This window comes from Triticum dicoccoides, chromosome 6A, assembly GCF_002162155.2.
Source record: "Triticum dicoccoides isolate Atlit2015 ecotype Zavitan chromosome 6A, WEW_v2.0, whole genome shotgun sequence".
In the NCBI taxonomy this organism is placed as follows: Eukaryota; Viridiplantae; Streptophyta; class Magnoliopsida; order Poales; family Poaceae; genus Triticum; species Triticum dicoccoides.
Genome location: NC_041390.1, coordinates 9,544,779 through 9,567,853, shown reverse-complemented (window position 1 = coordinate 9,567,853; position 23,075 = coordinate 9,544,779). Strand labels below are relative to the sequence as shown.

Sequence of the window (23,075 nt, the reverse complement as noted above, 5' to 3'; positions counted from 1 at the left end):
AAAACCTCGCCGGTAAGAGCAAAGTCCAACTACGGTTGCAGCAAAAATCATCTCATCGCTGTCGCCGGTCTCAGCTCCGCCATGATGGATGTAGGAAAAAAAAATCCTCCGGTAGTAGCAAAATCGAAAGACGGTTGCTGCAAATCATCTTGCCGCTGTCGCCGGTCTCAGCTCTGCATAACGGATGTAGCAAAAATCCCCGTTGGTAGTATCAAAATCTGAGGATGGTTGCAACAACAAAAAAGCCATCGCTGTAGTAGGTCGCAGCTCCGACGTGGTGGATGTAGAAAATCCGTCGTCGGTGATAGCAAAATTCGACGACGGTTGCAGCTTCTAACGGAGTGGATTCCATGGCGATGTTGCGGCAGTAGCTCGTCGTCCCGGCTGGCCGCGCTCGTCGCCCCCGGCCGCCCACGCTTGCCGGCCATCCGCGTGAAGGTAGTGAGTCGTGCCAAAAAAAAAAACTTCTACGGGTCCCATATGCCAGCGTCTCGCGTGACGAAGTGACTGGCCGAAAGATTCGGCCGGCGTGTAGGCAGGAAGGCTTTTCATTTAATGAATTGACTGTATGCATCACTCTGATGCAGAGACCTGGGGATATCCTCCTTAAAAAAAAATCTCTTGCTTCTATGTTTCCTTGCAACATCATTATTTTTTGTATACAAGCTGATGCACGGCGACGACGAGATGCGCGGGCGGCAACCTTGTCTTCACAACCTCCTTCGTCTATAAATTGCAACATGCCCATCAGGGCCGGCCGCAGGCCATTATTTTTATTTTTTTATTTTATTCCAGACTGCAACTGTGCCGGCCTCATGTGACCCAATGTAAACTATAAGCCTATGGTCATACTAACTTTTCGAAGCGATCAAGTCATGCCGATATATTATATCCGATGATGGGGCAGGCGACGTACATATTTTGTTGCAACATTATTCTTGTAGATGTTGATCCACGGTAATGATGAGATGCTTGTAGTGGCCACGCGCGTGGCCGGCAAAACCTGCTCTTCACCTCCGTTTATCAAGTGCAACATGCCATTATTTTTATTTCACCCAGACTCCACCGGTATACCTAAGGTTAATTATAAGACATCGGAGACTGGAAGATTACACGGACTTATGGGCATACCAACTTTTTCGAAACCATCAAGTCTTTGCTCAACCATGGTAATTAGCAGCCTTTGCTTTGCTTTGCTTTGCTGGTCGTAATGATAGTATCATGGCTAGTATCATGCATGTCAACTACACAATTTTGATAAGGTGTCATAAAATTAAATGAAGAAAGAGAGGGTTGAGTATCATATCATGCTACCATATCATAATAAATGCTATGATACTATGTGTCATGCATAACAATAAATAAAATATTACATGATACTAATATATCATACTATGCATTAGGCTGGCCATAGTGGGGTAACATAACTAGTATCATATACTTGGGACTCGCAAACATGCTTACGTGGCAGAAAATTAAAGAAGAGAGAGAGGGTCATAGTAACATATGTAGATACCATAACATAATAAATGTTATGCTACTATGTGTCATGCATGGCAATAAATAAGACCATCTATGATACTACTTTATCATACTATGCATTAGGCTGCCCGTAATGGGAGTATCATAGGTAGTATCATGCATGCCAACTAAGCAATTTTGATGAAGTGGCATAGAATTAAATGAAGAAAGAGAGGCTTGAGTATCATATCATGATACCGTATCATATTAAATGATGTGCTACTTTGTGTCATGCATGGCAATAAATATAGTCCTCTATGATACCAACATATGATACTATGCATTATGGATGTAGTATTATAGACTAATATCATATGCATGATACTAGTATATGATACTCCCCATTACAACCAGCCTTAGGAAGGTAGTATCATAGACTAATATCATATGCATGATACTAGTATATGATACTCCTCATTACAACCAGCCTGACAGATGGTAGAAAACTCTTCATCAAGGTGGAGATTTTGAGAGCTGTGCCAACGGACAGAAATATTATTACCACAGCACTTGCAACACCCACATGACCAACTAAAGCTAAGCTAGCATATATATGGAATACGCAAATGCTTCATCCAAACCAAACCAACAGCACACGCAAAGAGGGACACAAAAATAGAGGTGATCGCATCGCCATGAGCTTGCTATGCTCACTTGTTGCTGTCCTGTTGATCGTCCTTGTGAGCGCCGGCGATGAGGCCGCATTGCTTGCTTTCAAAGCGCAGCTCAGCCATGGCGGCTCGCTGGCCTCCTGGAACAGCAGCACCGACTTCTGCAGCTGGGAAGGCGTGACGTGCAACCACCGGAGGCCAGCGCGGGTGGTGGAACTAAGATTGAGCGGCGCCGGGCTCACCGGAGCGCTCTCCCCGGCAATCGGGAACCTCACGTTCCTGCGGATGCTCAACCTTGGTGTCAACTCGCTATACGGGGACATTCCAGCAAGCCTCGGCCGCCTCCGTCGCCTGCGGTGGCTCTACTTGGGCAAGAACTCCTTCTCCGGCACATTGCCAGCGAACCTGAGCTCCTGCATCAGCATGACTAAAATGAAACTGGACAACAACACGCTTGGCGGGCACATCCCGACTGAGCTTGGCGAGAAGCTCAAGTACCTGACAGTGCTCACGCTGAGAAACAACGGCTTCACAGGGTCCATCCCGGCGTCACTGGCCAATCTTTCCCATCTACAGGTCCTCGAACTCACTTATAACCATTTCACCGGTTCAATCCCGCAGGGGCTCGGAACCATCCAGAGCATGCGATATTTCAGTCTCTTCGGAAACAATCTTGTGAGCTCAATCCCACCAGGGCTCGGAAGTTTCCAGAGCATGCGATATTTCAATCTCGCCGAAAACAACCTCCACGGTATGATCCCACCTTCTCTTTACAACTGGTCGTCATTGGTAGTATTTGATGTCGGGTCGAATATGTTGTACGGAAGCATTCCGGATGATATCGGAAACAAGCTCCCCAAGTTGGAAAGGCTTGGCTTGCATGCCAATCACTTCACAGGAACCATCCCTTCCTCAATATCCAACATATCTTCCCTCATATCACTTGACCTCACACAGAACAAATTTAGTGGGTATATGCCTCCCACATTGGGGTGGCTCGGAGCTCTCCAATATCTGGAGTTGGGTAACAATGAAATCGAAGCGAATGACAACAAGGGGTGGGAATTTATAACATCCTTGGCAAATTGCAGCCAACTGCAGAAATTGGCACTACCCAAAAATTCCTTTGGAGGACAACTACCGGGTTCAATTGTGAACCTCTCAACGACTCTCCAGTGGTTAAACTTACAGGACAATAGGTTCTCTGGGAGTATACCTGCGGACATCGGCAACTTGGTTGGTTTGGAATTGCTTGTGATAGCAAATACTCCGATATCCGGAGTGATTCCCAAGAGCATCGGTAAGCTAGTAAAATTGATCCAGCTAGTCTTGCATAATAATAGCTTGTCTGGCCTCATACCATCATCGCTAGGGAACCTTTCGCAATTGAGTATCCTTTCTGCATACCATGGCAACTTGGAGGGGCCAATTCCGGCAAGCCTCGGGGAGTTGAAAAAACTTGTTGTACTCGATCTGTCAATGAACTACAGACTTAATGGTTCAATACCTAGAGGGATTTTTAAATTGCCTAGCCTTTCTAGGTACTTGGACTTGTCATATAATTCCCTTTCGGGACCCCTTCCTAATGAAGTTGGTAGTTTGTCAAATCTGAACCGATTTGTTCTATCAGGAAACCGGTTGTCTGGCAAGATACCTGACAGCATTCAGAATTGCATAGTATTGGAATCTCTAAGATTATACAACAATTCATTTGAGGGAAGCATACCTCAGTCAGTGACAAATATAAAGGGGCTCCGTATACTGGTCCTAACCATGAATAAGTTCTCTGGTAATATTCCTGAGGCCCTTGGTAGCATTAGAAACCTGGAGGGACTGTACCTAGCACACAACAACTTGTCTGGGTCAATCCCATTAGTTCTACAGAATTTGACATCATTGTCTGAACTGGATATATCCTTCAATAATTTGCAAGGTGAGGTGCCAAATGAAGGTGTTTTCAGAAACATCACTTACTTAGCAGTTAATGGGAATGCCAATTTGTGTGGTGGTACACCTCAACTTCATTTGGCTCCATGCTCCATAAGAAAGAACAAAAAACAGATGCCAAAGTCTTTTGTAATCTCTCTAGTGACAGCTGGAGCAATCTTGTTTTCACTTTCAGTTATTCTTCTTGTTTGGATACTTTGCAAGAAGCTCAAACCAAGCCAGAAGATATTAGCAGAAAATTCAATTGCTGATGACCATTACAAGAGAATCCCCTATCATGCATTATTGAGAGGAACTAACAATTTTTCAGAAGCCAACTTGCTTGGAAGAGGAAGTTATGGTGTGGTTTATAAGTGTATTTTGGACAATGAAGAAAGAACATTGGCTGTCAAGGTGTTTAATCTCAATCAATCTAGGTATTCCAAGAGTTTTCAGGTCGAGTGTGAGGCCATGAGAAGGATACGACACCGTTGTCTCATTAAGATCATTACATCTTGTTCAAGCGTCAACCACCAAGGTCAAGATTTCAAGGCATTAGTTTTTGAGTTCATGCCCAATGGTAGCTTGGATGGTTGGCTTCATCCAAAATCACAAGAGCCCACTATAAACAACACGCTCAGCCTTGCCCAGAGACTTGATATTGCTGTCGATATTATGGATGCGGTAGAATATCTGCACAACTACTGTCAATCATTGGTAATCCATTGTGACCTTAAGCCAAGCAACATTCTTCTTGATGAAGACATGAGCGCACGAGTTGGTGACTTTGGCATATCAAGGATCCTTCAAGAAAATACGAGTGAGGGGATGCAAACTTCATATAGTTCAACTGGAATTAGAGGTTCCATAGGCTATGTTGCTCCAGGTGACTAGGACTCTTCTAATTTTATATTTTACTTTTCACTCCAATATGGCATGCTAACCACCATTTTTTTTCATAATTGTAGAGTACGGAGAAGGATCTGCTGTCTCAACACCCGGCGATATCTATAGTCTTGGCATATTGCTGCTTGAGATGTTTACCGGAAGGAGCCCAACGGAAGGCATGTTCAGAGATTCATTGGATCTGCATAAGTTTGCTGAGGATGCTCTTCCAGATAGAACCTTGGAGATAGCTGACCCAACAATATGGCTACACAACGGACAACAGGATAACACTACAAGTATTAGAATCCAGGAGTGCTTGCTTTCAGTCTTGAGGCTTGGCATATCCTGCTCAAAGACACGAGCTCAAGACCGAGCACCGACAAGAGATGCAGCGGCAGAGATGCATGCAATCAGAGATGCATACCTCCTGTTTGCTGGTAAGCGTATAGGGGAGCATGGAGGGCCTCGGCTTGAGACATTTGAGCTAGAATGATATGAGCCTGCAACAATAGATGTGTGTATGTATGTCACTTCAGTTTGTGTTTGTTTGTCATCGGGCCCATTTTATTTGCAACAATGAGGTATCTACTTTATATGTACTTTTTGGAGAGATTTCTTATTGTTTGAATCAGGTTTTGGCCGGTGTCACATCCCTACTCTGGTATGCACCTAGTGTTAGCATGTTGTTTGCATCCTGTTTAAATTCAATGAAACTTGAATTGGGGATGATCAAACCCTAGTACCAAATGGAATTCAAATAGGTTCAACTTAATTAAAAATATTTTCAGTGCACCCAAAATGTCCTAAAAATGTTCATGATTATGGCACAAGGTGGAAACCTAAACCAGAATGCTGCACATTTACCTAGGAAATTTCTGGTCTTTGAGTTAACCCATAATGCATTTGAAATGGGGCTAATCTATAGCTCCAATAATCCTGAAAAGTTGTGAGGTGCTCTGGAATAGTCCATCTAGTCCCTACAAAAATTATCAAAAGAAATAAAAATGGTTTCATATTTTTACTAAATCAAAACAAACAGCAGAAAAGAAAAATAGAAAAATAATAAAAGGGAAAACTCACCTGGCAGCCCACTACCTGGCCCAGCCTAGCAGCCTCCTCCCTGTCATCTTCCTCCCCTGCCAGGAGGACGAAGGTGCGTGGCCACCTCCTACCTACCCGCCTCGCCTGGAGGCCCCTAAGAGCGCCACGACACCCCCTGGACCCCCTCGAGCTCCTCCCCATGCTCATCCCCTCCTCTGGCTCGCTCTCTCGCATGAATCCGAGTGCCACCATCGCCGCCCCTCGTTGTTCTCGTGGCCACCATGCACGCCTCGCCTCGCCGACGTGTCAGAAGTGTTAGAAGGGAGAGAGAGATTTGGTGGAATAGTTGTTGTATTTCTTGAGCCTTGTGGGCATATATATAGGAGTATATGATCTATTTGGAGTACAAGGCAAGCCAGCATATTTCCTAGTCTAATCTATGTTTCCTAATACAATCACGTTACTCAACATCCCCCCGTAGTCACAACGGTAGCGATGCAGATAGTGAGACTGGAGAAGAATCCGAAGGCAAGCCGACAGACACCCCCCACAGTCGTAACGGTCGACGCATCGCGGAGCCGTGGCTGGAGTGAAAACCAACAAGGTTGCTCAAGCAGGCGGTAGCCCTTTGTGCCGTTTGTCGATGTAGTCAAGAGCGTGGGTGGTGGAGCCGTTGTCGAGGTAGCCGTGCGAAGAATGCCGCGGTCGATGTCGAGTCGTGGTGGCCGGTGTCAAGGAAGTCGCCGTGGAACCGTGGGTGCAAGGGGGCACCGAGTTAGCATGGGCGCAGTGGTGTCGAAGTAGGGGTGCGCCGGGAAGAAAATGTTGTTGACGACGCGTCGTGGCGGGTTTGCCAAGCCCGGGGACACATCGTGGACGAAGGCATGCACCGGTGTTACCAGCACCGGGCATGCATAGACGGACGAAGACGAACTTGACGAAGCGCCGACCAGACATGCCAGGACCGGGGACATGTCGTGGATGAAGGCACGCATCGGTGTTGCCAGCACCGGGCATGCGTAGATGAGGGACCTGCACGAGCTGTATGCCATGTCGGAGATGTCGGAGGGGCCAGCAGAGAAGAACTCGACGACAATTGCAGCGTCCATCGGCGCGGGGCCGATGTCACCAACGGTGGTCGGTGTAGACGAAGTGGTCGGGGTAGATGACGGCGACGCTGGCGACGGGCTGGTGCTTGGACGAAGACGAAGGGGGTGGACGGGCGGCGGCAGCGGCCAAAGAAGAGCAGCGGCGGCGGCTAGGTTAGGAGTGCGGCGGCGGTGCTCGAAGTAGGCGAAGAACCCTGACAGCGTGACGAAGACCGGCGCGGGCGGTGGCATTCCCGCGCCAAGGGAGACAGCGCGGCGCATACCACGGAAGGTCGACGTGCGGTGCCGGCGAAGTGGACCACGGCGCTACAGCCCAAAGGGGTGACGCAGCGGCGGCAGGCGGGTCGGGGCGACAGCGGGGACCGTGGGCCGCGACCCTGCGGCCCGAAGGGGCGACGCAACGGCGGTTCGCGAGTCGGTGCAGCCGCGGGGACGACCTCGGGGCGGCGACGGTGTAACACCTCGGTAGTTAAGCTACAATAACCACACACTAATGATGCCATGTCATCGCAATTAAATTCCTAAATCTCACTTTGATCCAAAACGAATTCGAATTGAAAACAAAGTCAAATTTTTATTTCTTCAAACGGTAAAACAAAAATGTCCACTGGGTTGCAAAAGTCCACTAACAATTTTCCTGAAAGAAACCAACATTTTATGAATAATTAAGATGCCCTTAAACTAATTAAAATTGGACCAACAGCTTTTAATTGATCCTTTTCAATTTAAATAAATATTTGCACATTTCAAAATAACTTGAAACTTGCTGTGCTAGCTCATAACATTGCATAGTATTTATGTGTCAAGTAACTTGTTGGACCCAAAATCTTTTGCCTTCAATAGAAATAGCAAAACAATAGCTAAAAGTAAAACAGAAATAAATAAAGATGAAACGCAGAATAAAAAGGAAAGGGAACCCCTCTCCCCCGCTTTCCGTGGGCCTTAGACCGACAAGGCGCAGGCCCAGCCCACCAGTGCCTTTGTCTTCCTCTCCTGTTCATCCATGGCGCTGGTAGTGCGTGCACGCCGTCCACGCCACCGATCGTCGTCGTGTCAAGCATCCACTACCTCCTCGAGATGGATAAGAAGACCCCCGACCCCATAGACAAACCCTAATCCTCACTTATCCCCTCGCGCTCTCTCTCTTTCATTTGTTCATCGCCTGAAACTCATGGTCGTCGTTGCCGTGTCGATCCCGCGGCCACCGGCATCCCCGTCACCTGAGAGCATGCCCTGGAGCTTTAGTGCCATCGACTCCACCGACTACGTGCATCGGTTCGAGCTCGGACGCCCTGCTGCCTCGCCATCGCGTCGTCTTCTCCGCCACCATCGTCGCATCTCGTCGTCGAGATCGTCACATCCGGCCACCCCTGCGCTCCCGACCTCGCCATCAGACTTGCGTGAGCATCCCCTCCATTTCCCTCTTGTTCCTCGTCTTGATTTGTTGTCGTAGATGTCCCCACGCTCGCTGTCACGCCTCCGGCTGGCCCCAGTCGCGCCCTGGGCCCGCCGTAGTGGCCACGCCCGTGCGCGCCCTGCGCCCTCGTTCGCCCGCTGCCATGCTGCATGCCGTTGCCGCCCTATGCCGTTGTCTGTTGCTGCCGCCGCAGTCGCCTGCTCCCGCCACTTCTAGCCGTCGCTTCCCGCCTCCGGCCACAACGCTTAGCTGCAGCACCGCCGCATGCCGCTGGCGCCGTCCGTCGCTCGTCGCCTGTACTCGCGCCTCCGTGATACGTCTCCATTGTATCTACTTTTCCAAACACTTTTGCCCTTATTTTGGACTCTCACTTGCATGATTTGAATGGAACTAACCCGGACTGACGCTATTTTCAGCAGAATTACCATGGTGTTATTTATGTGCAGAAACAAAACGTTCTCGGAATGACCTGAAACTTCACGGAGCAACTTTTTGGAAAATATAAAAAATACTTGCAAAAGATGAAGGCCAGGGGGCCCACCACCTGTCCACGAGGGTGGGGGGCACGCCCCCTACCTCGTAGGATCCCTGGAGCTCCTCCGACTCCAACTCTATATATTGTGTTTCAGGGAGAGAAAAATCAGAGAGAAGAATTCATCGCGTTTTACGATACGGAGCCGCCGCCAAGACCTAAAACCTCTCGGGAGGGCTGATCTGGAGTCCATTCGGGGCTCCGGAGAGGGGAGTCCATCGCCATCGTCATCATCAACCATCCTCCATCACCAATTTCATGATGCTCACCATCATGCGTGAGTAATTTCATCGTAGGCTTGCTGGACAGTGATGGGTTGGATGGGATCTATCATGTAATCGAGTTAGTTTTGTTAGGTTTTGATCCCTAGTATCCACTATGTTCTGAGATTGATGTTGCTATGACTTTGCTATGCTTAATGCTTGTCACTAGGGCCCGAGTGCCATGATTTCAGATCTAAACCTATTATGTTTTCATCAATATATGAGAGTTTTTGATCCTATCTTGCAAGTCTATAGTCACCTATTATGTGTTATGATCCGTTAACCCCGAAGTGACAATAATCGGGATACTTACCGGCGATGACCGTAGTTTGAGGAGTTCATGTATTCACTATGTGTTAATGCTTTGTTCCAGTACTCTATTAAAAAGAGGCATTAATATCCCTTAGTTTCCGTAAGGACCCCGCTGCCACGGGAGGGTAGGACAAAAGATGTCATGCAAGTTCTTTTCCATAAGCACGTATGACTATATTTGGAATACATGCCTACATTACATTGATGAACTGGAGCTAGTTCTGTGTCACCCTAGGTTATGACTGTTACATGATGAACCACATCCGGCATAATTCTCCATCACCGATCCATTGCCTACGAGCTTTCCATATATTGTTCTTCGCTTATTTACTTTTCCGTTGCTATTGCTATCATCACTACAAAATACCAGCCCAGAGTTGCCCCTGGTGGCCACCGGCGGCTGACAGGTTGGACCAACACTCAGAGGAGCACTGGCACTACAAGAAATATGTCAACTAGTGACCTTCTGTCAGTGACCCTGGAAGAATTGGTCATATATCTATGACTATTTGAGACTAATTGGTCAAAAGCTGTTCGGGGGGCTCCAAACCCTAAACTGTAATGACCATTTTGGTCACAAAGGTCGTAATTTCCTTACACGAAATGGTCATAAAGCAGATAGCACTGGTCCGCTGCCTTATTTCTAACTGATCATGACCAATATAGATGGCCATAACCTTGTAAATTATGGTGGGTTGCTATGACTAGGCGCCACCTCATCAGTTTTGCCTATGTGTCATGTCCATGTGGCAGTTTTTGCCCTAGGTTGTGAAGCAACCTATATTTCTGTCATTCCCAAAAATCCCAAAAAAATCTCATAAATTCTTTGGGTCATATCTTCGTCAAATATGTAAAGAAAAAACCTTCCTTGCCTAGTTCAAAAATAATTCAAAAATATTCATTTTCCTATTTTGTTCAGAACAACACTTTATGAAGGAAGTGCTAGTTATATATTCTTGATTACCCTCGAAATTTTTGGGCACTTTTTCCTATCCAAATCGTTGCCTCATAAAAAAGTTTAGCTCCATTTTCCTAGCAAATCTTCCTCGACAAATTTCCAAAGTTTTTGTCCACCTAGAAGCATTGTGAAGGAAGTATCATTTTTATATATCCAAATGACATGAAATTTATACAATTCCTTCATATGCCAAAATTATCACCCTCCTCCAAATTGCAACTCATTTAAATCATCTATGTGAGCCCAAGTTCAATTTATATTTTATGGCCAGATTGACACGTTGCAAAGCAAGTACTATCTAGACCCCTTCTATTACCCTAAAACTTTTTGAGCACTCTTCCATACCCAAATCATCGCCACATGATAATATTCAGCTCCATTTTCCTGGTAAATCTTTCTCAGAAAATTTTCAAAGTTTCTACCTCGAGAGAAACTTTGTGAAGTAAGTACTAGCTAGGCTTACCCAAATGGTACATGTATCCTGGATGGGGCTGATGCATACGTATCCTTTTAATTCCTTTTCCTTTTTGTACACTTAAATAAAAAAAAATACCAATCTTGACTCAGGCCAAGAACCTGTATACTGATACCCATCACTTCAGATTTAATTGTCGAAATCATTTGGTATGAGGAAACACTGACGATACCCATTACTACAAACTGATCCCCTCCGATGCACCAATGTACAGCAACAAACCATTAAGCGCTAATTTCTCAGTGAGTCGGTTTATTGGATATTTCGTTCTTCAAAATGTTATTGTTTTAATTATTAGAGCGAGGTCTAAGAACCAAAATGCACGAGTTTAATCCGGAATCAGTAACCATGGTTTTCCATGCTCTTGCATGTTTTGCATTTGAACCTTGCAGAAAACAGACACGGCGAGGATGCGCTGAAACTGGATGTAGTGTAGATGCATTCTGCTTTCTTCTTCCTTCCTGGTGATCGGTTGCTTGCTATGTATGTACTACAGTTAATGTGTGACATGCAAGGAGGCACACAAGCGTTGATGTTGCCTACCGGATTCTTTGTGGGCTCCTCTTGCTTTGATTATTTCGCACATTAAGCTCCATGCTTCCTCTTGCTGAAGACATGTTTGATCTGCGTTCAACGTCGGAGCTGAAAGTCTTGTATTCTGAATCTTTCCTCCCTGAGCTACAACCTAAGTGAACAAGCTATCTATAGTAGGTGAAAGTTGTTTCTGAATCTCTTGGACTTAATTGGCGAAGTCTGATTTTTATTCTCTAATGGCAGCCAAAACAATTTCATCAGTACTGATGTACCAGTACTGTTCTTTCTCTAAAGGTTATTGAGATTCAAATAGCAATCTTACCTAGTTCCCGAAGCAACGAGATTGCACCTATGAAATTCACAATTGTGCCGGCGAAAAGCACTTGAGAATCTTGATCGGGCCGATGGAAGAGCGACCCTTTGAAAGCGTCGTGCGCTGTTCTGCAGGGACGCAGCGAGCTGCCATGTTTAGTGCTCGTTTTTTCTAGACACGTCGCAGGAGTGTTTCAGGATGTTTTCGTTATTAGATGGAGGAAAACGTCCATTATAAACCTTGAACTTATAGAGCTTAGCTAAATCAAACCCTCAATTCGGAATCCCTATGGTTGGTACGCTGAACTTATCAATCCCGGTCTAAATTAAACCTTGGAGCTATTTGGTGCACCGGGAAAGCGGTGATCCTGGGATTACATTTCTCAGTTCGTTTCTTTAGTGGGCCGGCCAGCCTGAAAAATATGCATAATCTTTTTTATGAATTTAAAAAATTAGGCATGATATTGAAAAATGTTCGCAAATCAGAAAAAATGTTCGGAAATTAAAAAATATTATTAAATACGAAAAACTTTGGGACTTTTGAAAAAAAATCGGAAATTAAAAAATATTATTAAACACGAAAAAACTTCAGGAGTTTGGATAAAATTTCGTGAGCACAAAATATGTTCGCAAATCTGAAAAAAATCGGAAATAAAAAAGATTCTTAAATTTGAAAAATCCTCAGGAGTTTGGAAAAATGTTCGCGAACTAAAAAATTGTTCGCAAAATTGAAAAGGTTTCTTGCATTTGAAAAAAAATCATGAACTCCAAAAATGTTTTAAATATTAAAAAATGTTCATGAATTTGAAAAAAGATCAGGAACTCAATAAAATGAAAGAAATGTTCATGAGCTCAAAAAATGTTAGCAAATTTAAAAGGTGTTCTAAAAAAATTCATGAGTTTGAAGATTGTTTGCGAAGTTGAACAAATATCCACAAACTCAAAAAACTTTTGCGAAGTCAAAAGATATTTGTGAATTTGAATTAGATTTCATGATTTTTTTGAAAATATTCACAAGTTTGAAAGATGTTCATGATTCTAAAAACCACCTCTAGTCTCATGCGGGGCGCCCAGTAACTGATTTTTTTTGTATTCATGCCCACTTGCATAACAAACTTAAGCTTTTCTGTTAATCTCTTTCGGGCAATGGTCAAGTTTCTACTGTCTAGATCTTTTTTTCTCTTTTGATTTTATGTTTCCGTAATTTATATTATCATTTTATATCCTTTTTGTTTATTTTTAATTTACATTTTCCTTAGGCATTTTTTATTTACGTATTAATTTTTTGTTTCTTTCTTTCTTTCTTTTCTTTTTCGTTTTCTCCATTTTATTATCAGATTTTCTTTCTTAAACACATGAGCATTATATATCTACTTTGATGTATATTTACGAATATACAATGAGCATTTTACAAATACATGGTCAATTCTCTTAAATACATGGTGACAGCGTAGCAGCCTTGCCATTGATTCCCGGGGGAACCGAGGCGATGAGGACGACGAAACGGTGTCTCGCTGACTCGGCGGGCCCATCCCCGTTCGCGCAAAAATCGCTTTCCCCGGCGCCCCCCAGTGCACCAGGTGCCACCACGCTTCCTACGCATTACGATCGTGTTTGCTCGGCATTATTTCACTCGACGAACGAGCTTTAGATCTCGATTGCATTACATCGCCTGCCGTCTTTGGCCGGATCAATGCTCATTCTCTATTGGACAACATATTATCAAGGGTGTCTTTTTAGTCTATGTAAATAAATCATAAAGAAAGAAAGATAAAGGGAAAAAACTCAAATATTTTTTTACGACAACAAAAACTCGTATGTACGGAGTTTCTATGGTTATTTTTAGGAGACGGGGTGCAGTATGTTTTTTTTCTGGCATATGAGTCGCTTCAGCCCAGCCCAGCCCAGCCCATTATTAGATGCGAGTATGCGACAGACACTGATAGCCCAGCATCAAGGTCCAACCAGACCACGCAAATCCATCCCCATCACTCTCTCTCTCCCTCGCCGCCGGCGCCACCGCGCCGCCGACGACAGCAGTACGCCATGCTCCGCCTCCACAAGTACGTCCTCACCCAACTGCTACCTTCTTCCTCCGCCTCCGCCTCCGCCATCTCCCCTCTCAGCCGCCTCATCTCCGCCGCCGCGCCCGCCGTTTCCCCCAACCCTAGCAGCTTCGCCGTGGAGGAGTACCTCGTCGCCACCTGCGGCCTCACCCGACCCCAGGCCGCCAAGGCCTCCGCCAAGCTCTCCCACCTCAAATCCCCCGCCAAGCCCGACGCCGTCCTCGCCTTCCTCGCCGGCCTCGGCCTCTCCGGCGCCGATGTCGCCGCCCTCGTCGCCAAGGACCCGCAGCTCCTCTGCGCCGGTGTGGAGAAAACCCTGGCCCCCAACGTCGCGGGGCTCACTGGCTTCGGTCTCTCGCCTTCTGAGATCGCACGCCTCGTCTGGCTCTCCCGTAACAGCTTCCGCTCTAGATCCATCGTCTCCAAGCTGCAATACTACTTGCCTCTCTTTGGGTCCTCTGAGCACCTCCTCCGGGCCTTCAAGAGGAACCCCTACCTTCTCTCGTCTGACCTTGAGGGTGTGGTCAAGCCCAATGTCGCTTATCTGCACGAGTGCGGGCTAGGTGCTTGTGATATTGCCAAGCTATGCATCAGTCGACCAGGTCTGCTCGTCATCAATCCAGAGCGCTTCCAGGACATGGTGGCATATGCCGAAAACATAGGTGTGCCCTGTGGTTCTGGGATGTTCAGCCACGCGCTGCATGCTGTTGCGTGTTTCAGCAAAGAGGAGATCGCGGCCAGGGTGGACTACTTGAAGAATACGTTCATGTGGACGGATGCTGAGGTGGGCATTGCTGTTTCTAAGGCCCCATTGATACTGACGAGGTCCAAGGAATCGCTGCAGCGCAGGTCTGAGTTCCTCATCTCCAAGGTGGGGTTGGAACCGGCATATATTGCTTGTCGTCCGGCAATGCTCACGTATAGCTTGGAGGGTCGGCTCAGACCCCGGTACTATGTTGTCAAATTTCTCAAGGAAAGTGGATTGCTAGATCATGACCGGGGCTACTTTGGTGCAGTCACGATCAGCGAGAAGGTATTCGTCGAGAAGTTCATATGCCCTCATAAGGATGCTGCACCGCATCTCGCTGAAGATTATGCAACAGCTTGCAGAGGGGAGGTTCCAGCTAGATTCAGTTTTACATGAACCAAGACTAATAAGAAAATTGGTATGTTCATTATGTCATTCAGTAGAGAAGAAACCATCACACTGCTGTGAAATGGCCATTTCAGTTTTGAATGCAATCCTCAATCAATATTTCCATGAAAGAATGGTCTCATTTTGGCCATAAAGATGATATGAAGTCTCTACTTTTCTTTGGATGGAAATTTTGAACCTCTTTTTCCTTGGGAAACAATTTTGGATTTGTTGATGTGCTGATCACTGTTGAGGATCCAGTTTTGATCTAGTTTGTTGGTTGCTTGCTTGCTTTAGTTCTTCTAAGCTGAAATATTCCTTCTGCCTGGAGTAGCTTTATTAGTAGCTTTGTTTATAAGATATTAACTGTTCTGAAAGCAGGCCATTGTTGACTAGTAGTTTGTATATCAGTTTTTTTTTTGTCTCTTGTAGTTTTGGATGACCTTCTGGGTGGTACTTTTCTAGGGGCATCTGATCTCGAAACTGAATAGTTGAGTACATCACCACGTGAACAGATATTTCTAACGCCCCGTTGCTTTTGTTGGAGAAGCAAATTGCCGCTTGCATGGTAATGGCATGGTGCTGACAAACAGAGGGCATTTCATACAACAAGGGAAGTTATGTTATGGTAACCTGAAAAAGGGTTATGGCATTACCATGTTAGTTTCTGCTATATCTTTTAGCTAATTTTATTCCATAAAAGCACTATCCATAATTCCATATAGATTGTGAGGGCATCTTTATCCTGTAGCATATTTGTTTAGGATAGTAAAGTGGGTCTTATGTACCATCACTTTTGCAAATTTCTATCTGGAAAGTTGGAATGGGAATAGGATGCCATGTAGTCTGGAATCTTGCAGAATTTCAGACATAGGAATTACTAGGTACCTCAGTCTACAAACCAACCTGTGTGAGGATGGTGCACATTTTGTTTGTTCCTGATGTGAGGCTGTAGAAGTTGTAGGAAATGAGATCTCAGGTGTGTCCTTGCATTTAAAGATCAGCTCTGTGTCGCCCTTCTCTGGTGCTTGTTGAAATTATAGAATCAACATTAATGAAATGTAGGAGAAGTGAACAGGTTGGCTGATGAAGTGACTTACCACCAGGTGACAAGATATGGGGTTCTTCCTCAAGCAAAAAGTGGCTGGGCAATAGGAGCATACTGATTGAATGTATTTGAATTTTTGCAATTGAAGATGTGCTGAAACTGCATGTAGATGGTGCTTTCTTCTTCTTCCAGGAAACGACGCGAAACATGTCGGCAATGGCTTTGATGCACTAATACATGATTCTGAAGGCTCTGTAAGTTGATGATGCCCTGAAGATTTAGTGACAAGTATGGCCTGATGCTGGCGTAAGTTTTATTCAGGGAAGCTCCTACTTGTCTCTTTTTTGAATTTTGCAAGTTAAAGTAAACCTTCTAGTATTATACTAGAGATTATAACATGGTGGCTGACGAGTTGCTGTCGCATGCCTCTCGGATTCATCAGCTCAGCTGAGTGAGGCAAACTGAACAAAATAGCAAGTCGAATAAAGTAGCAGCATCTTGTGCTTTAATCAATTCATACTTGGAGCTCCGTGTGCTTATATTTGAAAAAAATGAATGAATCGTGCATGCATGTAAACAGAAAGCGTGATGTAAATTTTCTACTCTGAATTCTGAATTTGAATCAGAGTTGATTGTTAACTCTAAATCATTCAGACTTCATGGGTTACACCCAAGTAAGTGTGAAGCTATAGTACTTTTTAAAAATCTTAACTTGAATCAGAGCAGAAAGTTAACACCAATCTTATAACAAAGTTTTTTGACTGTACTTTTTCCCTCCAACATGGCATGTTCTATATTTGGCTGCCAGAAACTAATACGGCTAACATTAATAGACGCTTCACTTCAGACTCTTCAGAGCCACAACTCAGTATTTTTCTATTATCACAGCGGCATCTCTATGACATTTGTTCTATGACTGTGGTTAACTAATTATGTTGACAAATCATGTTCTCGTCTTAAAAAATATCAATGATTAGAGGATTCTGAGCAAAAAGCCATTCTGTAGTTTTCATAAATGTCCAATTCAGTCTATTAAAATGGGCATATTTTCATACAGGTTCAGCAAAAGAGAAACATCATTTTTTAGTGCGAATAAAATTGTTTTACCCTATAATTTAAAGTGTGCATTTTTAGTATCTAATGTACTGAAGGCATGTGATGAATACCAATTGCAAATGCTAGCTGATTTTATCGTTCTTATTTCTGAAATTCTTTCTCCAATATTTTCTCTAAATGTTGGTTGTGCAGATCTGACACGGAAAATGAGAGGAACAATTTAGGGTGACATATTGGTGAGGAAGAATGACTGATTTCTTTTCTCTCTCGCTTCTGAGCACTATATGGTCCTACTTATTGTTGCATGGTTAACAATGCAAAGCACCAGTGGAGTTACACGTATAGTGCAAATGCGAGACAATAGAACGAATCTGAAGTTTTTCATCTCTGTTCCATAGAGACAATTGTTATAATTTTCAGGGTTAAAACAGGAGTTGTATTTTATCATCAACTGCCAGCACCTTGCCTTCATCATGTATTAAGTTTACTAGTGGCTTTTTTTTTAGTCCGTTGCATGCTACTTTGGTCGCTGCTAGCTCTTGATGACTTTACCTCTCTGCCTTCACCATGTATTAAGTTTACTAGACTTTATTCCTTGGAAGGCAGAGAGGTAAGACATGGCAGGGCACTGGAGTTGTTGTCCCATTCTCTAATCCAAATCACCTGAACTAAAAGTTTTCAATTTACTGAATATAGACGCTAATTTCTTTCTTTCTTCCAGAGGGAGAGGATGTGCTAAAATTTGAGTTTACTTAATTGGAGCCAGCTCTCCATTGAAACACTCATTTGTCTAGGGCCGGTGTTCTTAACTTGTGAAATTCTAATAAATGCGAATATCATGCGTGACATTTGAACATGGTTGAAAGCAGCATTGAAAACTAAACGCGTGGTTACAAGCTCAGATGTCACAAACAGTTGACCCTTTTTACACATTTTTGCCATTGAGATTAACTGCATTTCTAAACATGAAAAATGTTCTGTCTTCTCATAAACCTACTGCAACTTGTTGCAGGCATCAGTCAACAACAAGAATGGAGAGGGTGAAGCAGCACTTGAAGAAAATTAATGAAGCAAAAGCTAATGCAGCACGCTCGTCGAGAGGCTGCATCCATCCCTGCCGTTGGCTGGCTGCTGGACAAAACTGGGGCTACGCATGATTGGTTAGACGCACTTGATCTTCTCGAACCTGGCCGGCGACGACAGAGGCAGCTCGAGCGGGCAGGTGACCTCCAGCCTGTGCGCGTCGCCGTGTGGCGGGTACTTGACCTCCCTGGCGAGCTTCAGCTGCAGCCGGAACACGCCTCCCGCCGCGCTCTCCTTCACGAACTCCGCCACCCCGGCGCTTCCCAGAGGGGCGGCGCTCTCGCCCGACGCCGCGACGTTGGACACCTCCGTCTTCCACTGCCGGATGTTCCCGTGCGAGCCCCCCCGCATCCTGACGCTGGCGAAGCGCTCGCCGGCGAAGAGCAGCTCTGCATCGAGCGGCGCACCAACCCTGGCGTGCATGGCCCAGTTCCGGTTGTGCACGGCGACGGCGAGGGAGATGTCGTAGGCGAGCATGGTGCCGTTGGGGCCGGTGAGGGCCAGGTGGGCGAGCGAGGCGTCCTCAACGGCGACGCGGACGGGGAGGACGAAGGCGTAGGCCGCGACGAGGATGGCAACCAGGAGAAGGAGGAGGAGGAGGAGAAGGAGGCAGCGGTGGGGAGTGTGGCCCCGAGAGCCGTCGTCGCAGCAGCAGCAGACAAAACAGTCGCCGTCGCCGCAGTCAGCAGGGCAGTCGCCGTCGCTCATGGTGCTGATTGTTTCTTGTTTGTGCCTGATCTGATTCTGTCATTCTGATCGATTGAGCAGCAGGGCAAAGCGATGTATGCATATATAGATTATTAGAGATTAGAGATGAAAACGGATCCAACTCCAACGAGTCGATCGTAAGCATGGTAAGAGCCGCAACACCTTCCATTTTCGATCATGATGGCGTTCCGGTGTTCGTCTCCAAGTCGGATTAGAGATAGCAGGACATTCTGCAAATACTTTCAAGTATCTTTATGTTCTCAAATGACCATAGCATTTTCATGTGCACCTCAATCTATCTTTTCATGAAAGAAGGTTCTCATTTTTGCCAAAGATGACATGGACTTCTAAATTTTCTCCGGATGAAAGTATGTTTGTCACTCCCAAGGATGCAGTTTGGATCTAGTATGTTGGTTGCTTGCTCTAGTTCTTCTAAGATGAAAATCTTCGTTCATCCAACAGTAGCTTTGCTTATAAAACTGTTGTGAAAGCAAGTCATTGTGTACTACTCAGTAGTTTTATTCAGTTGTTCCCCTTATATTCTTTGATTGATGGCCTACTGGTTGATATTTCTCATATGGCTTCTGATGTCAGAACTGAATAGTGCATTAGTTGGCTAGTAGCATTTTTGTTATCGACTTATCCTTGTAGAACTATGTAACGGGCATTTTGGAGGCCCTGGTATTTGTGCTCCAGAGGCAAATTTCTGAAAAGCAGAGGGCATTTCATATAACAGAACTTTTGTTGAGTTAATCTTAAAACTCGTTATGTCATTTATCTGTCATACCTTTTTACTACTGATTTTATTCCATATTAGCACTATGTACATGGATGCTTAGGCATCTGTATTCCATATCACTATTTGCTTTTTTTTTGGAATACTCTTCTATATTTTGTTTTGTTGTGTCAGCTATGATCTCTTTAAAGACGTGTATGCTGGCATTGGAGAAAAGAGAATGAACAATTCTTTTTACCACGTTTCATTTTTTTCGGCTCTGAAAGAATGAAGACTGTCACCTCATCTAAGAGATTATCCCACTAATTTTCTCATTTATACCAAATGTCATCTCTTCGTCGCCTATTTAGTTAAATCTAAGTCTAGATATTGCATAATTATAGAATCTTGCAGAACTTAGAACATAGGAATAGTATACATGCTGTGTACCTCAAATTAAGACCCAAGATGTGGTGAGGATGTGCATATTTGTCTGTTCCTGATTTTAGGCTTTAGAAGTTGGAAGAAATGAGACCTCAGCTGTGTGCTTGCAATAACACAAAGGAGATGGGTCCATGCTATTAATCGCAAAGAGATCTGATTTGAAATGAACATCTGTTGTGTGTCCCTTATCTGGTGCCTAGCTTGTGGAATTATAGGAGCATACTGATTTACTGAATGTAGATGGCGCGTTCTTTCTTTCAGAAGATGTGCTGAAACTGGATGCAGATGCATGGTGTTCCCTTCTTGTTCTTCCAGGAGATCGACGAAGCAGGGCGCTCTGACTCTGCTATCCATATACGTGATTCTGAAGGTATTTGTGGACTTGACGCCTTGCGTGAAGAAGCTCCTACTTTTGTCCTTTTGAATTTTGCAATTTCAGTAAACCTTCTTTCTAGTAATTCTGAATCAGAATCAGATCTGATTAGTTAACTCCGAATCTTTCAGCCACCAAGTGAAGATATCTATAGTAACTGCTTAAATGTTGTAGCCATGTTTGTTTTACTCGAACCAGAGCTGCAAAATAAACAAGAATCTTACAACAAAGTTGATCGTTAATGCTAATACGGCAAGAACGTGCTGTTTTGTATTCAGCAAATGCTTCAAGTATCATTGAAGTGTACATTTGCACACTCTGTATCTCTATGTTCTCGATGTCCATTGTAGTTTGCAATGCAATACTCAATCTTTCTTTCAGTGAATAAATCTACATTATCGTTATGTCATTATTTATGCCCAGCAAATGGCTAGAGTATGTACTCTCGGTTTAGCGTGGTATCCATTCTACCTAGATTGATCTCAGGTGTTACATTTACATTTGTAGTCTATGCTATATCAAACCAGAGTTACTTTAGGCATTAACAAATGCAAACTGGCTTCCATTGTATGGGATTTATTTTTTAGTGTTGAAAAATATATCTTCAGAACTATGCCGAGCTTCTACTACTGACCGTTATGAAAGAACATGCTAATGCTGGATATTATACTATATTTTTTCCATACACTCCCAAGATGGGATATATTACTCGATGTGATGAATTATAAGCTATATAAAATTTTCTGCCATCAGAGCAGATTGCTAAATCTATTCTGCATATTTTTCAGTTTTTTGTGCATGCTATCTTTTGCTTCCATGGTTTGTGTGCTTCAGAACCCGTGTTTTTATTCAGGCATGGATGTGCTTCATAACCCAATACTTCCCCACGCAATTTGTTAGCTTATGAGATGACAACGGAATTGTATCTTGTTGCTTCTTCCATTGACATCAACTGCATTTAAACATGAAAAATACGTACATCTTCTCATAAACCTACTGCAACTTATTGCAGGCATCAGTCAACAACAAGAATGGAGAGGGTGAAGCACGCTGGATAGGCTGCATTGATCCGGTCGATGCCTAGCGTTGGCTGGCTGACAGAACTGGAGAGGAGAGCTATGCATGCATGATTGGTTAGCCGCACTTGATCTTCTTGAACCTGGCCGGCGACGACAGAGGCAGCTCGAGCGGGCAGGTGGCCTCCAGCCGACCTCCCCTGTGAGCTTGACCTGCAGCCGGAACACGCCTGCCGCCGGGCTCTCCTTCACGAACTCTGCCACCCCAACGCTTCCGAGCGGGGCGGTGCTCTCGCCTGACGCCGCGACGTTGTACACCTCCTTCAATGGCCGGATGTTCCCGTGCGAGCTCCCCTGCATCCTGACGCTGGCGAAGCGCTCGCCGGCGAAGAGCAGGTCCGCGTCGAGCGGCGCGCCAACCCTGGCGTGCATGGCCCAGTTTCGGTTGTGCACAGCGACGGCAAGGGAGATGTCGTAGGCGAGCGTCGTGCCGTTGGGGCCGGTGAGGGCCAGGCGGGCGAGTGAGGCGTCCTCGACGGCGACGCGGACATGGAGGACGAAGGCGTAGGCCGCGACGAGGATGGCAACCAGGAGGAGGAGGAGGATGATGATCAGGAGGCAGCGGTGGGGAGTGTGGCCGGAGCCCCGAGAGTGGTCGTCGCACAAGCAGCAGCAAAGACAGCTGCAGTCGCAGTCGCCGTCGCCGCAGTCAGCAGGGCAGTCGCCGTCGCTCATGGTGCTGATTGTTTCTTGTTTGTAACTGATCTGATTATGATCGATTGAGCAGCAGGGCAAAGCGATGTATGCATATATAGATTATTAGAGATTAGAGATGAAAACGGATCCAACTCCAACGAGTCGATCGTAAGCATGGTAAGAGCCGCAACACCTTCCATTTTCGATCATGATGGCGTTCCGGTGTTCGACTTCAAGTCGGATTAGGGAGGTGTCGATTTTGTTTGTAGCAAATATTTGGCCCTGGTCTAGTGCATACTCGTGTGCAAAATCTTGAATTGAGAATGTCCGTTACCGGTCGTGTCACAAAGTCGCTCTTAAATGGGGTTTATACAAAAAGGCTACTCTTATTGAGAGGTGTTTATACAAAGGTTGTGGAAAATAGATACGATCATACCGTGTGTAAAATTTGACAAGACGAGAGGTCACCTTGTGTTTTTCTTTTTCTTTTGAAAGATAATATTTGCACCATCAGTAAACTCATTCTATTCACCTAAAAAATAAGAATTTAATTTTAGATTTAAGTATACTCATTTTTATTCAAATTAATTGCATGAGAATATCGCATTTGCATTTGAATACTCTAAAACTCCAAAGTATGATACTTGCAAAGTTCAAAAGATAGGTCCATATGTATTGAATTTTTGAATATTCCTCTTCCATCGATATTTTCACGGGAGTGGCGACACAGAGGAGAAGGTGTTTTCCTTATGTTCGAGTGTACAGTTTTAATAAGTGATTTTCTGATTATTACATGGATTTTTTAACCAGATATTTTAAATGACTCTTATCTATTA

The 23,075-nt window shown here is 44.8% G+C and overlaps 2 protein-coding genes across 15 annotated transcripts; both read left to right on the top strand.

The window, feature by feature from the left end:
- Positions 1–2,156: 2,156 nt before the first annotated feature.
- Positions 2,157–11,472, top strand: LOC119315446 (receptor kinase-like protein Xa21). The gene is made up of 5 exons (XM_037590076.1): positions 2,157–4,944; positions 5,027–5,384; positions 5,548–5,607; positions 6,051–6,099; positions 11,446–11,472. The coding sequence occupies exons 1-5, from the start codon at positions 2,157–2,159 to the stop codon at positions 11,470–11,472; spliced, it is 3,282 nt and encodes a 1,093-aa protein (XP_037445973.1).
- A 2,391-nt stretch (positions 11,473–13,863) lies between these two features.
- On the top strand, positions 13,864–19,328 carry LOC119319278 (transcription termination factor MTERF4, chloroplastic-like). Of its 14 annotated transcripts, XR_005154417.1 has the most exons (5): positions 13,864–14,836; positions 14,982–15,131; positions 16,341–16,454; positions 17,397–17,440; positions 18,217–19,328. XR_005154417.1 is itself a non-coding variant. In XM_037593768.1 (2 exons), the coding sequence occupies exon 1, from the start codon at positions 13,946–13,948 to the stop codon at positions 15,107–15,109; it is 1,164 nt and encodes a 387-aa protein (XP_037449665.1). In that variant the 5' UTR covers positions 13,864–13,945; the 3' UTR covers positions 15,110–15,131; positions 15,533–19,328. The 14 variants fall into 14 exon arrangements, 1 of the variants encoding a protein (XP_037449665.1); XR_005154416.1 differs by having other exon boundaries at positions 16,341–17,440; XR_005154415.1 differs by having other exon boundaries at positions 16,207–17,440.
- The last annotated feature ends 3,747 nt before the right edge of the window (positions 19,329–23,075 follow it).